At 39.3% G+C, this 16,188-nt stretch overlaps 1 protein-coding gene and 1 long non-coding RNA gene across 3 annotated transcripts in view; one reads left to right on the top strand and one right to left on the bottom strand.

The window, feature by feature from the left end:
* LOC145536275 (uncharacterized) overlaps window positions 1-15,871 on the top strand; it is a 93,597-nt gene extending 77,726 nt beyond the window's left edge. The window contains exon 3 of the long non-coding RNA XR_014075730.1: window positions 15,231-15,871. This is a non-coding gene — a long non-coding RNA (uncharacterized LOC145536275). The remainder of the gene's footprint in view (window positions 1-15,230) is intronic.
* The window catches only part of MOSPD2 (motile sperm domain containing 2), a 95,281-nt gene extending 79,403 nt beyond the window's left edge, over window positions 1-15,878 (bottom strand). For both annotated transcript variants that reach the window (XM_081565317.1, XM_081565316.1), the window contains exons 1-2: window positions 15,773-15,878; window positions 15,544-15,613 (exon numbers count right to left, since the gene is read on the bottom strand). In XM_081565317.1, coding sequence (XP_081421443.1) covers window positions 15,544-15,613; window positions 15,773-15,799 — 97 coding nt within the window. In that variant the 5' untranslated portion in view covers window positions 15,800-15,878. The remainder of the gene's footprint in view (window positions 1-15,543; window positions 15,614-15,772) is intronic.
* Window positions 15,879-16,188: the final 310 nt, after the last annotated feature.

The following is a 16,188-nucleotide window of genomic DNA, read 5'->3' on the forward strand; positions in this document are numbered from 1 at the left end:
GTTATTATAAATGTGCCTAGAATTCACATAAAAGGTTTAAAAATGCAACAGTATTTTGATAATGAAAAACAGAGAACAGTTATCAACTGGGTGTCGTAATGTCAAAAAGCAGCAAATATACAACTCAAACATTACAGTAGTGTGAAATCTCATGTGTGTGTGTGTGTCTGGTCACTAAGTCATGTCCAACTCTTTGTGACCCCCATGGACTGTAGCCCACCAGGCTCCAATGTCCATGGGATTCTCCAGCTAAGAATACTGGAGTGGGTTGCTATTTCCTTCTCCAGCGGATCTTCCTGACCCATCGAATCCGAGCCTCCTGAGTTAGCAGGGAGATTCTTTACCACTGAGCCACCAGGGAAGCCCTTAAAACCTCTTAGCATCTGTTATTTCTCCAAGACTCTGAGCACTGATCCACTTAAAGTCCTGGTGGGGCCCTGGAAGAGCATTTGTACTGGATGGATGACTTCTTTTGGCTGGAGCCTGTATATATCAACAATGGGAGTGATTAGGCTGAAATAACAAATATTCTCTTAAGGGCATCCTCTGCTGATTGGCCACAACCTACCCTGAATCTCCTCTTTCCTGTGAAGCTTTCGGGTGAGAGACTGACAAGCAGGTGACTGTCTATGGTGGGATTAAGCCATTGGCCTTCAGCAGCAATTCTCAAACTTTAGCACCTATCAGAGTCACCAGGAAGGCGTGTTAAAACAGTGATGACTGGGGCCCTACCTCTAAATTCATGGGGCCCAGTAATTTGTGGGTAAGATCTCAGAATCTGCACTTGCAGCAAGTTCCTACAGAATGCTGCTGCTTCAGAGACCACACTTCGAAAACTCTGGGGCTACTACAGGGGTTGGCAAAATTGTTTGGTAAAGGGCCAGAGGATAAACATCTAAGGATCTTAGACTCTGATGGCCACATACAGCCTCTGTTGCTGATTCTTTTTCTTAGCAACACTTTACAAATAGAAAAACCATTCTGAGCTCAAGGGCTATTAAAAACACACTCGGGGACTTCCCTGGTGGTCCAGTGGCTAAGAATCCACTTGGCAATGCAGGGCACACGGGCTCGAGCTCTTGTCTGGGAAAATTCCATATGCCGCAGAGCCAGCTAAGCCCAAGAGCCACAACCACTGAAGTCTACGCACCCCAGAGCCAACATGCTGGGACTACCAGGCCTAACCGCTGCAGCTACTGACGTCTGTGTGCCCTAGAGCCTGTGCTCGGCAACAAGAGAAGCCACCGCAATGAGGAGCCTGCGCACCGCAACCAACAGTAGCTTCTGCTTGCTGCAACTAGGGAAAGCCTGGACGTAGGAAAGAAGAGCCAGCACAACCAAAACTAAATAAATAAGACACAACATACAACAGAACTTTGCTGACTTCTGGTCTGTTGTAGAGAGGGGAGGGGCTTTCTGCTTCATCTCTTATCCTTCAAGAACTGAACTCATATGCTTAATATGTACAAGATATTATATCTTGGTGACTTACCTCTCTGTCTGTTGGAGTCTTCTTTCAAAGTTCTTTAATAACAATTCATTAGAAAGTTTAGAGATTTTTGTGTTGCTATCATGAGCCAATAATGACAAGACTTGAAAACCTTATACCTCTTATTCTCCTTGCCACCTTGATAACTAGGTTGTTTTATATCCTGTAGAATTATAGAAATAATATTGGAGATGATTGTCTTTTGCCTGACTTTCTGGGAATCATTTTGAAGTTTCATGATTAACTGTGACTTTTGCTGTAGGATTTTTAGAAGAGTTAAGAAAACAAGTTGCCTTGTTTGGTAAAAGTTTTGTTTGCTTTTCAAAAAGGTGAATTATAGCCAATGTGGTTTCTGTCTTTATTGAAATACGTATTTTCCCTCATTTATAATCTTGTTACTGCAAACATGTTTGTATTTGCTTCAATATAGAAAAAAGAAAGAGAGAACAGATATGGCTAGCTAAAAAGGCAAGAAGAAAAGGGAGTAAAGAGGCACAAGAGATGAAAGACACTTCTCAATACTTACCTTTCTAAATAGTTTTGGTGGCTGACCTGTGCCCATTAAAATTTCACTGAGAAGCATTTTGTGAACGTAGTAAGTTCTTCCCCTGCATTTTGTAATTGTGAATTATCTTTACATTCCTGGAGCTAACAAAAGTGCTTGCTTGGGCCTTATGTGTCTGTGTGTGCCTTTGTGGTGGCAGGGCAGGGAGAGTGTAGAGGACTATGGCTACCAATTCAATTTCCTTTAACAGTCATTGATATATTTAGGTTTTTTACTTTTTATTGAGACAATTTTAGATGATTTTCTTTTTCTCTGGAAAGTTTTCCATTTAATCTAATTTTTCTAATTTACTGTGATAAAGCTTGTCATTATATTCTCTTTTATGATTTTTAAACTCTCTGCCACAGCTATAATTCTATCTGCTTTTTGTTCCTAGTGTATGTTTTTGCCTTCTCCTTTTCTTCCTATTTGGTCATCCTAGGTTTGTCTATTTTACTAGTCCTTTCAAAAAGTCAGCTTAGGTTTATTACATCTACTATATTTGTTCCTATACCATAATTATCTGCTTTTATTCCCTTCTACGTTCTCTATATTTACTCATACTCATTTTTTTGGTTTCTTGAATTCAATCTTTAGTTGATTTTTATTTGGGCCTTGATTCCTAAGAAATGAACGTAAAGACCACAGACATTCTCTTGGTCAGCTTTAAGTATTTTGTAATTTCCACTGTGATATCCTCTTTACTCTCTGGGTTATTTAGCAGAAGAATTACATGCATTGCTAGGAAGTTGTTAATCCATGGTTATTTAGAGGTGTTATTTTAACTTCCTAACATTCAATTTACTTTTAAGTACCTTTTGATTATGACTTCTCATACAGTTGCTTCCTGGGGTGAGACCATGGTCTGTATGATCTAGTTGCTTTGGAATTTCTGAGACTTCCTGTGGGGACTGTTTACAAAAGTTCTCAAAGCACAACTATATATTCTACATACAAAGTTACTAAATCATATTACATGGTCTGTAGATATGCAATAAGGACAAAAATTGATAAACTCTTAACATCTTTTCCTCTTATTGTGACCATGACAATTTAAAAAAGTTGACCTGGAAAATATCAGAGCACAAGTTAAGGAAATCGAAGTGTCTACCTATCTTCTAAAGGCTTCCTCTCTTGAGGATGAAACATAATTCAGTAGTTACGAGGACTAATTTATGATCATTCATCATATGTTAGCTCAAAAGAGAGCTAGGAATTTCAGATGCAAAGATGAACAAAGCCTGGGTTGATCCCTTGGATGGTTCATATTGAGATTATGTAAAATATGCAAGAGTGTATTACACTTTAAAAGTCATTTTCCTTCCACCCTTCCTTTCCAGAGAGGGAAGTTGATAAAAAAAATTCCAGTTTTATGTACTTTTACCCACAGAGGTTCCTTCTATTCACTACTTATCTTCCTGTCCCTGAAATTCTCCTCTCAGAGGTCATCTATGATACTGAAGTTTCCTGGTTCTTCTACTTCTCTAACCACTTTCTCTCCCTCAGCCTAGTAAGGTGAAGGCATTCCTCAAGGTTAACTGTGTAATTAAAAAGGCAGTGAAAATAAAGACACTTTCAAAATTAAATTTACCACCAAGATCCCACCAAGGGAAAATCTAAAGATTATACTCAAGATGAAACAATAATGGTACCAGATAAAAGATCTGAAACTTATGAAATGATAAATAAAGATATTGGCAAATACATGGTATAAAAGCAAATACTAATATAAAACAACAACAACAATAAATTGGAAGAGCAGTAATTTATGAGGAACCAAGTTAGAACTACACAATGACCATTTCTTTCAGGGAAGAGAAAAGAGAAAACACTCCTAACTGATTTTATGAAGCCTGAAAAATTCTGACATCAAAGTCACACAAGAAAAATACAAGAAAGGAAATTTACAGACCAATTTTTGAATATAGATGCAAAATTTCCAAAGAAAATATCTGCTACTAAAAATATCAACTGACTACAGCAAAATAAATATTTTAAAAACCGATTAATACAATAAAGTATATTAACAGATTAAAAGAGAAAAACCAAGTGAACATTTCAGATACAATAAATGTATTCAACAGATGAAGAAAATGCATTTAGTAAAATTCACCCCTTAATTGTGATGGGAACAAAACAAAACAATGAACAAAAATCAAAACTAGCAAAGTAGGAACAGAAGGAAACCTATTCATTCTGATAAAAGACATCTATAGAGATCTTGTTTGGGTCTAAAGATCAGGAATAAGACAAACAGGCTTTTATCACTGATTCAACAGTGTTCTTAAAGGTTCCAGCCAGTATAAAGCAAAAGCACTTAAAGTTGTAAAAATTGTTAGTGACAATTAGTTTAAAGAAAACTATCATTATTTCAAGGTGATACTATAATCTACAAAGAAATTGCCAACTTATCTAGAGATAAATTAACTGAAATGAATAAGAATAAGGTTCTTGAGTTCAATATTAACATAAAACGTCAAACATACTTTCTATAAACCAGCAACAATCATCTAGAAAATACATTCTGAAGAGATACTGTTTAAAGCACCACAAAAATAAAACATATAAAGTATGTGGAAATAAACTGAATAAAAGTGGGTTAACCTTTATGGAGAAAATTATAAATCTTTCCATAAGGAAGAGTTTGGCTGATAGGTATACCAAGTTCTCTGAAGATTTAACCATTGTTATGCCAAGTTTCCCAAAACTGATCTTCTGATTTAACACAATTCCACTCAAAATCCCCAAAGAGGTTCTTTTTTTTGGGGGGGGGGACTGCAAAACCATAATAAACTGATTCTAAAATTTATACGTAAGAATAAAGGGCCAAGAAGAATCTGAAGAATTGATTTTCATAAGCAGAAACCAAATGGCCCATAAAGATATGAAGAGATGCTCAATCTCACTTGTACTCAAAGAAATGCAAATTAAAACCACAATAAGATATTCTAACAATGGCATCAGATGGGAAAAAATTAAAAACAAAACAAAACAAAACACTAACAATGCCAGTTTTTAAGGTGTGGAAAAACAAGGACATTCAAAAATTGCTGGTTAATATAAAAGCAGGTGAAATTACTTTAGCATTATCTAGTAAAGTAGACCGAGTATCTATTCTACCACCCACCCAGTTCACAGTTGGCTACGGACTAGAGCCGCAGTTTTCAAACTTCTTGGTCTCTGGACCCCTTTCACACTGAGGGCTCTACATTCCATTCAAGGCAACAGAATAGGACATCCTTGGTGGTCCAGTGGTTAACAATCCTCCTGCCAATGCAGGAGACATGGGTTCAATCCCTGCTCTGGGAAGACTGCACATGCAGTGGGGCAACAAAGCCTGTGCACCAAAACTACTGAAGCCCATGCACCCTAGAGCCTGTGCTCTGCAATAAGAATCCCATGCATGGCAACAAACAGTAGCTCCCACTCACCACAACTAGAGAGGGCCTGCATGCGGCAGCAAAGACCCAGTACAGTCAAAATTAAGTAGTAGTTTTTTTTTAAGCAGCAGAAGGGGAGTGTAGGGAGAATGGATACATGTATATGAATGCCTGAGACCCTTTGCTGTTCACCTGAAACTATCACATTGTTTGTTAATTGGCTATACCCCAATATAAAATTAGAAACAAAAAGCAGAATACACATTCTTTCCAAATGCATATGTAATGTTCTCCAGGACTGACCACATGCTGGGCCATAAGTCGAGTCTTGGTAAATTTAAGAAAACTGAAATCATATCAAGCATCTCTTCCAATCACAATGCTACAAGGTTAGAAATAAACTATAAGAAGAAAAACTGTAAAAAAAAAAAAAAATACAAACAGGTGGATGCTAAACAACATGGTACTAAACCACCAATGGATCACTGAAGAAATCAAAGAGGAAACCAAAAAATAGCTAGTACAAATGAAAATGAAAGCACAATGATCAAAAACCTATGGAATGCAGCAAAAGCAGTTCTAGGAGGGAAGTTCAGAGCAATGCAATTTTACCTCAAGAATCAAGAAAAATCTCAAACAGCCTAAACTTACACCTAAAACAAATACAGAAAGAAGAACAAACAAAATCCAGAGTGAGTAGAAGGAAAGAAATCATAACGATCAGAGCAGAAATAAATGAAAAATGAAAATAAATCAGAGCAGAAATAAATGAAAAATTAAAAAAAATAAAATAAATAATAGAAAAGACCAATGAAAACTAAAGCCTGGTTCTTTGAAAAGAAACTCAATTGCTAAACCTTTAGCTAGGCTCATTAAGAAAAAAATGGAGAGGACTCAAATCAATAAAATTAGAAATGAAGGAGAAGTTACAACTGATACCACAAAAATACAAAGGATCCTAAAAGACTACCAGACACCACAAAAATACAAAGAATCCTAAGAGACTACCACAAGCAACTATATGCCAATAAAATGGACAACCTGGAAGAAACGGACGATTTCTTAGAAAGGTACAGTCTCCCAAGACTGAACCAGGAAGAAATAGAAAATACGAACAGATCAATCACCAGCAGTGAAATTGAAACTGTGATTTAAAAAAACCCCCAACAAACAAAAGACCAGGACCTGATGGCTTCAAAGGCAAATTCTAGCAAACATTTAGATAAGAGCTAACACCTACCCTTCTAAAACTCTTCCAAAAAATTATAGTGGATGGAAAGCTCCCAAATTCATTCTATGAGGCCACAATCACCCTGATACCAAAATCACATAAAGATACCACAAAAAAGAAAATTACAGGCCAATGTCATTGATGAACACAGATGCAAACATCCTCAATAAAATATTAGCAATCCGAATCCAACAATAGATTAAAAGAATCTTACACCAGGATCAGGAGAAGGCAATGGCACTCCACTCCAGTACTCTTTTGCCTGGAAAATCCCATGGACGGAGGAGCCTGGCAGGCTTCAGTCCATGGGGTCGCTGAGAGTCGGACACGACTGAGCGACTTCACTTTCACTCTTCCCTTTCATGCACTGGAGAAGGAAATGGCAACCCACTCCAGTGTTCTTGCCTGGAGAATCCCAGGGATGGCGGAGCCTGGTGGGCTGCTGTCTATGGGGTCGCACAGAGTCGGACACAACTGAAGCAACTTAGCAGCAGCAGCAGCAACACCAGGATCAAGTGTGATTTATCCCAGGGATGTAAGGATTTTTCAGTATCTGCAAATCAATCAGTGTGATACACTACATCAACAATTGAAGAATAAAAATCATATAACCATCTCAATAGACTCCAAAAAAGTTTTTGACAATATTCAGCAGCCATTTACAATTAAAAACTCTCCAGCAAGTGGGCATAAAGGGAACCTACCTCAACATAATAAAGGCCATATATGACAAACCTACAGCTAACATCATACTCAATGGTGAAAAACTGAAAGCTTTTCCTCTAGGATCAGGAACAAGACAAGGATGTCCACTCTCACCACTTTTATTCAAAATAATTTTGAAAGTTCTAGCTACAGCAATCAGAGAAGAAAAAGAAATAAAGGGAATCTAAACTGGAAAAGAAGTTAAACTGTCACTGTTCACACATGACATAATACTATACGTAGATGATCCTAAAGATGCCACCAGAAAACTACTAGAACTCAATGAATTTGATAAAGTTACAGGTTACAAAATTAATACTCAGAAATCTGTTGCATTTTTATACAACAAAAGATGAAAAAGAGAAATTCACGACACAATTCCATCTACCATCATCAAAAAGAATAAAATACTTAGGAATAAACCTACCTAAGGAGAGAAGAGATCTGCACTCTGAAAACTGCAAGACAATGAAAGAAATTGAAGAAGACACAGACGGATGGAAAGAAATATATCATGTTCATGGATTGGAAGAATCAGTATCATGCAACTGACTATACTACCAAAGGCAATCTACAGATTGCAATACCCATCAAGTTACCAATGTCATTTTTCACAGAATTTGAAAAAAACTTTGTATGGAGACAGAGAAGACACCAAACAGCCAAAGCAATCTTGAGAAAGAAAAATGGAGTTGGAGGAATCAGGCTCCTTGATTTCAGACTATAATAGTCATCAAAACACTATGGTACTGACACAAAAACAGAAATACATATCAATGGAACAGGACACAAAGCCTAGAAATAAGCCCATGCACCTATGGCCAATTAACCAGAAATTAAAAGAGGCTTACTCCTTGGAAGGAAGGTTATGACCAACCTAGATAGCATATTGAAAAGCAGAGACATTACTCTGCCAACAAAGGTCCATCTAGTCAAGTCTATGGTTTTTCCAGTGGTCATGTATGGATGTGAAAGTTGGACTATAAGGAAAGCTGAGCACCGAAGAATTGATGCTTTTGAACTGTGGTGTTGGAGAAGACTCTTGAGAGTCCCTTGGACTGCAAGGAGATCCAACCAGTCCATCCTAAAGGAGAAGTCATGGGTGTTCATTGGAAGGACTGGTGTTGAAGCTGAAACTCCAATACTTTGGCCACCTCACGCGAAGAGTTGACTCATTGGAAAAGACCCTAATGCTGGGAAGGATTGGGGGCAGGAGGAGAAGGGGAGGACAGAGGATGAGATGGCTGGATGGCATCACCGACCCGATGGACATGGGTTTGGGTGGACTCAGGGAGCTGGTGATGGACAGGGAGGCCTGGCGTGCTGCGATTCACGGGGTTGCAAAGAGTCGGACACGACTGAGTGACTGAACTGAACTGAAACAAGGTAAGACTTCACAATGTTGGAAAGACAATCCCTTCAACAAATGGTGCTGGGAAAATCAGACAGCCACATGTAAAAAAATGAAATCAGATCATTCTTAAACACAGTACACAAAAATAAGCTCAAAATGTATAAAAGACCTAAATGTGAGACCAGACACTATAAAACTCCTAGAGGAAAACATAGAACACACTCTGTCATAAATCCCAGCAATATCTTTTTCAATCTGTCTCCCAGAATAATGAAAATAAAAATAAACAAATGGGACCTATTTAAACTCAAAAGCTTTTGCACAGTAAAGGAAACAATTAATAAAACAACAAGATAACCCAGTTCAGTCAGTTTGGTTGCTCAGTCGTGTCCGACTCTTTGCGACCCTGTGGACTGCAGCACGCCAGGCCTCCCTGTCCATCACCAACTCCTGGAGTTTACTCAAACTCGGGTCCATTGAGTTGGTGATGCCATCCAACCATTTCATCCTCTGTCGTCCCCTTCTCCTCCTGTCTTCAATCTTTCCCAGCATCAGGGTCTTTTCCAATGAGTCAGCTCTTCGCATGAGGTGGCCAAAGTATTGGAGTTTCAGCTTCAACACCAGTCCTTCCAATGAACACCCAGGGCTGATCTCCTTTAGGATGGACTGGTTGGATCTCCTTGCAGTCCAAGGGACTCTCAAGAGTCTTCTCCAACACCATAGTTCAAAAGCATCAATTTTTCTAACCCAGAGATTAGGAGAAAATATTTGCAAATGATGTGACTGACAAGGGATTAGTCTCCAAAGTTTACAAACAGCTCATGACGTTTAATATAATCAAAACAATCCAATCAAAAAATGAGCAGAAGACCTAAAGAGACATTTCTCCAAAGCAGATACACAGATGGCCAAGAGGCACATGAAAAGATGTTCAACATGACTAATTTTTAGAGAAATGGGAATAAAAACTACAATGAGATATCATCTCACACCACTCAAGATGGCTATCATCAAAACAACAAATGCGAGAGAGGATGTGGAGAGAAGGGAACCTTCCTACATTGTTGGTAGGAATGTTAAGTTTCTACACGTGTTATGGAGAACAGTATGCAGGTTCCTGAAAAAACTAAAAATGGAGCTACCATATCACCCTGCAATCCCACTCCTGGGCATCTCCAGAGAAAAACATGATCTGAAAGGATACACGCACCACAATGTTCAATGCAGCATTGCTTACAATAGTCAAGACATGGAAGGAACCTCAATGTCCACTGACAGAGGAATACATAAAGAAGATGCAATACATATACACAATGGAATATTACCCAGCCATAAAAGAGAGTGAAATAATGCCATTTGTAGCACCATGAATAGACCCAGAGATAGTCGCACTGAGTTACGTCAGACAAGAAGAAATACCCTATGACATCCCTTATATATGGAATCTAAAAAGAAATGATACAAATGAACTTATTGACAAAACAGAAATAGACTCACAGACTTAGAGAATGAACTTATGGTTGCCAGGGGGGAAAGATGAGGTTAACGGATGGTTAGGAGTTTGGAAATGACAAGTACAAACTGCTATATTTAAAACGGACAACCAATAAGGTCCTACTGTATAGCACAGGGAACTCTGCTCAGTGTTATGAGGCAGCTTGGATGAAAGGAGAGTTTGGGGGAAAAGGGATACATGTGTATGTATGGCTGAGTCCCTTTGCTGTACATCTGAAACTATTACAACATTGTAAATCAACTATACTTCAATATAAAATAAAGAGTTTTAAAAAATAACTGAGGCCTCTAAAGACTTTTTTGTTTCTATGGGTTATATTTACTGGTAGTCACTAAATTAGGTATCATAACTGAGAAAAAATTTAAATACAATGACACACAAGCACTTTATTCTATCATCTGTCAGAGTAATATCATCACATGCCTTGTAACCTCTGGGAAACCCCACTGTGTGCTTGTGAGAGAATGCCAGTGAAAAAGGAAAATGATGTCTTGGTGTTATTAGGGAAATAATTTGGACTCTGAAGCTCTTTGAAATCATCTCAAGAAACTATAGTTCCTAGACCAATTTTGAGAACCACTGCTCTAGACAAAGTCTAGGCATCCGATATGTTTAAGAATGTTTATAGCAGCACTGTACACAGTAGTAAAATCTAGAAAGAACCCCAAATTCATCAATTGGTATTTTCATTCTGTGAACTGTTTACACGACTGTAAAAAGGAATCAACTACAGTAAGAATGACTCTTGAGCAACAGAAGCAAATCATGGAGAAATATATCAGCTTTTATTTCAAGCTCAAAAAAGAGGTTAATTTAATAAAGCAGTGGTGAGGAATACCTCACAGGTGGCAAAGCTAATGAACACCAAGAGATTGAGTAATAGCAAATGCAGGACCAGCAACTACCGTGTGAATGGCAGGGTTGGGGATACACAGAAAGTTCTGAGTAGTGAGTATATGGGTGTTTATTTTGTTTTATACATTTTGTACATAAAATATATTTCAAAATTAAGAAATAAGAGACCAACACAAAACAACAGCACTAGAAAAAGTTACTGAATGAGAGAATTATTTAATGTAACAGCAATGGAAGAAACCACAAAGGAATGGGTAATTTTGAATACATTCAAAAAATGAAAAAGACTGACAAACAAGAAAAGGCCAAACCAATTTTAAAAGCCACACACTAATGAAAAAAAGAATTTTAAGCTACAAATGGATATAAATATATGAAGTTTATTCTGACTAGTAATCAAATGCAAACTAAAACCAAGAAAAAAGCCCTAAACGATCCTAATCTGGGTAAGGCTGTAGTGACTCTAACACTTTCCTATGTACTGGTGGGAATTAAGCTTGGTGCAATTTATATGGAGGAGAATTAAGCACACATGTCAAGTGTTCTAAACTATTCCCTCTTCAAACCAATAATTCTACTTCTAGACATGACTCTTCAGGAAACAAACTACTGCACAAAATATTGTATTAACAAACAACCAACCAAAAAAAACAGGGAAGAATCTAAATGTCCAAAAGAGGCTATTTCAGATAAAAGAAAATTCTCTCATTTACAGAACTGAATATTAAGTAATGTTAAATTTTGGTTACTTCCTAATATGGGGAAATAAAATCATGGCAATAAAAAATAGAACACAGAAAACTACATACAGAATGATCCTTTAAGTGTTTGTTTTAATGTACAGAAAAAAGTTCGTTCACTGTTATAAGGGCTATATCTCTGTATGATAAGCTTATGGGGGATCCTCTGGACTGTTTTTGGTATAACACAAATTTATTTAAATAAATCACATACTTATAGAATCAGACAACAAGCCTAAAATAATCAAACCCGCAAACCTCAGTTGTTTTTCAAACTCACTAAAGTACAAATGTATTGTTTCAGTGGTCATGGATCTCCACGCTATACTCCCAATGTTTTTAGTCAGGTGTGTTTCCTCTCCGTAAGGATCATCAAAGTGGACTTCCTCTGGCTTCTCAAACATGCCCCATACCTTCTCACTTAAGCATCTCAACCTGGACTCTTTGATCCACCTGAATCACATTCACTATCTGGCTGGCCGAGTTCCAGCATCTTCCCAAGTTCTTGAGAAACACCGCCTTTTCTGAGGTTTTTCCAACTCTGTGCTAACCCAGTCACCCAAATTAGATGTGATTTTTCCTGGTCTTGGACTCCTACAGAAATTATTTTAGCATTCCTATTCCTCTGGACAGCATTTGCCTTTAATATTTCTGTCTTAACGCCTTTACTAGATTGTAGTAATTCAGGAAGGGCCTCTGTCTCTAATATTGGCACACTGCTTCCCAGAATTAAACAGGAACTGAATAAATTTTCATCACAAGAGACTAGTCTCTTGCCCTGGCCACAAGAAGGAGGAAGAGAGACTGGGAAAAGTTTCTCATTTGAGACTCAGCATGAAATTTCTCAGAGAAACAATGAGGGATAAAAAAGACAATTAGCAGTGCTACAACAATTACAACCTTGGAATTTGTTCTTTTTGCAGCTACAAATCTATCCATAATTGGTAACAATTTCTGTGGAAACAAAAACATGCTTGGAATTTCCAAGAACCCACCCCCAAAAGAGCTGTTGGAGTTCAGCCAGTGTATAAACTGATACACTTGCAGATAATATTTTCTATTAGGAAAAGCATGTTTGCTTAAGTCTGCCTAAAGCCACTTCTGAAACAAAATACTGTTAATGGTAAGAGAAAGGGGAAAATCAAAAAGGAGGAAAGTGGTTGTTCTCAACATCTAGCTAATTTCTAAAAAGTAAACTTGAAAGGGAGAACACAGACCAATCATAAAACCCTCTGTGCCAGTCTCCTACTCTACCTTTGCCCAATGCTCTATTTCACGAAACAACTGAAACTTCAAGAGAAGAAAGTCTCAAGAATTTTTCTTTTCCTTACCAATGCAAGTCTTTAATTAAATCAGTATTTGCCATGGCTGTGCAGATAACGCCTTCACACATACCCAGGTGTGACAAAACCCTCCTTATACTTAATGCCAGACAGTGCTTTACTTTGAAATAACACTGGTCTTTATGAGACATTTTGTGAGGGCTGCTCTTTGCCAGATTTTTGTGGGGGAGAGGAGACAGGACAGCTCTTCAAACAGACTTGGACTAATCTTCATATGTATATATATATATTTATATTTAAGTGTTGCTATATTCAGTCAATGACTATGTATTGAGAACTGTGCTAAGTATATAGAGGTGAGTCAGACCCTGCCCTCATGGACCACAGGTTGCCCCAGACCCACATTTTATTGAAGGAAATAAACAATAAAAGGGCAACAAATGAACGAGGGAGATTACAGGTGATGATAACCATAAAGGAGACAAGACAAGGGAGGCCATTTAATAAACAGAGTTATAGGTTATGATAAGAACTGTAATGGAGACAAGACAGGGAGGCCATTTAATAAACAGCAAAGGTCTCTCAGATCCATTTAAACCAAGATGGAAAAGCAGAACCTAGCTACGCTTGGTAGAGTCTTCCAGGCAGAGAAATGGAAAGGTCCCAAGACGGAAACAGACTCAAGTCAGTTTGAAGGGCATAAAAGAAGCTGGTCACCTATTCTGTAGGTCACATTTGTAGGTTATGATGTTAATTTTGTGCATCAGTGTACCAGAGAGTCATAGGTTTTCAACAAAGAATACTTATTCTTTAATGAACTGTTGCTTCAGTGATGTGTATGAGTGTGTACTAGACTGCAATATATAATGCATTTCTTATTGTGGGCAGTGGTGAAATCTGCACTGAGCAAGAAAAGTAGTAACATGAGGATGGTGTTGCAGGCCACCAAAAATAATTGAGATTTTTATTTTTTCTAAACACAGTAGAATGGTACTAGAGGGTTTCAAGCAGGGAAGGGCCGTGATCTAATTAGGTATGCTGGTGTTGCCAAAAGATTACTACAGTGAATTCAGAAGACCTGAACACCAGCCCCATCTTAACTACCAAGGAGTTTGAGCAAATCATTTACCCTCTCCAGAGTTCACTTTCTTCATTGTAAAAATGAGGAGGTTGGACGGAAATGACCTTTAAGATTTTATCTATTACTAAATTCTCCTGGCTATATCCTGCTTCCTCCCTTGGGCCTAAGTACTTAAGTAACTATTGGTGAGTACTAGCACATTAGGTCAAGTTGTGGGTTACTTCTTGCAATATTATAAACTATACAGCTAAGAATTATGTTTGTTTCCACAGCAATTAACTTTAGAATTATCTCTTTACTGGAGCCAGCTATCTCATTGGGCTAAAAGTGAATTAAATGCTTTTGCAACTCTTTGGTACAAGATTTAGGATGTGAAGAAAACTGACAGGGAGGGATGAAAAGATTTACTGGCCAGGTTATTCAGAACAGATTTCTTTATTTGTTCTAGGTCATCAACTGACATACAAGCTAGTGCCATCTAAAGCTGCAGGGAACCCTCAGCACTGAAGTCAAGATGTAGAAGCTGAACTTCTTTCATGTAACCAAAAAGACTACTGAGGAAAACTACTTACTGAGAGCCTACTCTATGCTAACCCCATGCTACACAGTTTGCTATACATATTTTCATTTAATCCTCCTAGTTAGTCAAACTTCACAAATATGGAATCAGGGGCCCAGAAAAGACAAGCAAGCTATTAAGAGGCAGGGTCAGGATTGGACTTTAGTCCGTACTTACGATAAATTATCCTGCAGGATTTTCAAAATTACAGTACAGGTATTAAATCATCAGTTAAATATTGGACAACTCCAGTTATCTGTGGCATGTGGACAGAGAGGTTAACGCAATAAATCAATTTGGGACGCACGGGTACTTTGCTAGATACACTGTGAGATGAAAAGAACCTGCTCCAGCACAGGGAGGCCTACTTCACGGGCGCATGCTGGGTTGGAATTAAGCAAACTAACCTAGGGATTCAGACACCCAATTAAGCACATGTGAATAGTATTTCGGCAATTTCCAGGTTCATTTTCTCGACTGTTGTTCCTGACAGGTCAGCAGAGGAACGGCATCACCTGAGCGGAGGACCTAACAAGTGTCCTGAAAGTTCCATAAACTCGAGATACTAGAAACACGAATTTCCAACTCACATTAACCCTTTAGGAAGCAAGAGACACGTCACTTGCCCAACTGGAGCAGTATCCTTGCCATACTACGGAGAGAAAACCGAGAAAACGTGCAGGGCACGGTCCTCGTGAGGATCGAAATGGTCCCTAACGGCTTCCACAGAGACCTAAGCAAACATCTCAGCAAAGTTGGGGCCGCTCACGGCACACCTGCCTCAACACCAAGATCGCGGTACCCACCTGTCACATACTCAGCTTCAAACCTCCGTCGGACCTCAGAGATGAGCTTGGCTTTATTCTGGGCTTGATACTAGAAGAGACACACGAAGGGACGCTTAGACGTTACAGGCACCGTCCCACTTTCCCTCAGCCCAGCCCACCTGCACCTGGGCGCGCGGCCTCCGAGCCTCAGAGGCGGCTTCGGGGTCCGGGATGGAGGGGCCCGGCAGTGATGCGGTCAGCTCCTCACCTCGGCGATAGTCGCAGTGGTGGACATGATCAGAGTCGGCGTCGCCCCTTTCCACAGCTGCGGTCCGAATATCTCAGCACTGGCCAAGCTGGCCAGGAGGTAAAGGAAGGGCGGGAGGTGGAGGCGGTCGCGTGACAACGGAAGGAGGGCGGAAGCGTCGCCACGCCGCCCAATCTGGTGCGTCCGCTCGGGTCTGGAGGCGGGACCAGGCCCAAACCTGGCTTTCCATTCGCTTCGCGTTCGGGCCCCGCCCCCCCGACGTCCCCTGAACTGCGGACCCTCCCCCGCCAGCCCGCGAATCTCGGGCTCTTCCCTTGCAGAGGTCCGCCTGTGCGAACTCCGCCTGCCATTCACTTTTACAACATTCCCCGGAGGCCCCGCCTCCTCAGGCTCCCATGGCAACCAAGTTCCGGCCG

This window comes from Giraffa tippelskirchi, chromosome X, assembly GCF_054371585.1.
Source record: "Giraffa tippelskirchi isolate mGirTip1 chromosome X, T2T-mGirTip1v1.2.pri, whole genome shotgun sequence".
NCBI classification, from domain to species: domain Eukaryota; kingdom Metazoa; phylum Chordata; class Mammalia; order Artiodactyla; family Giraffidae; genus Giraffa; species Giraffa tippelskirchi.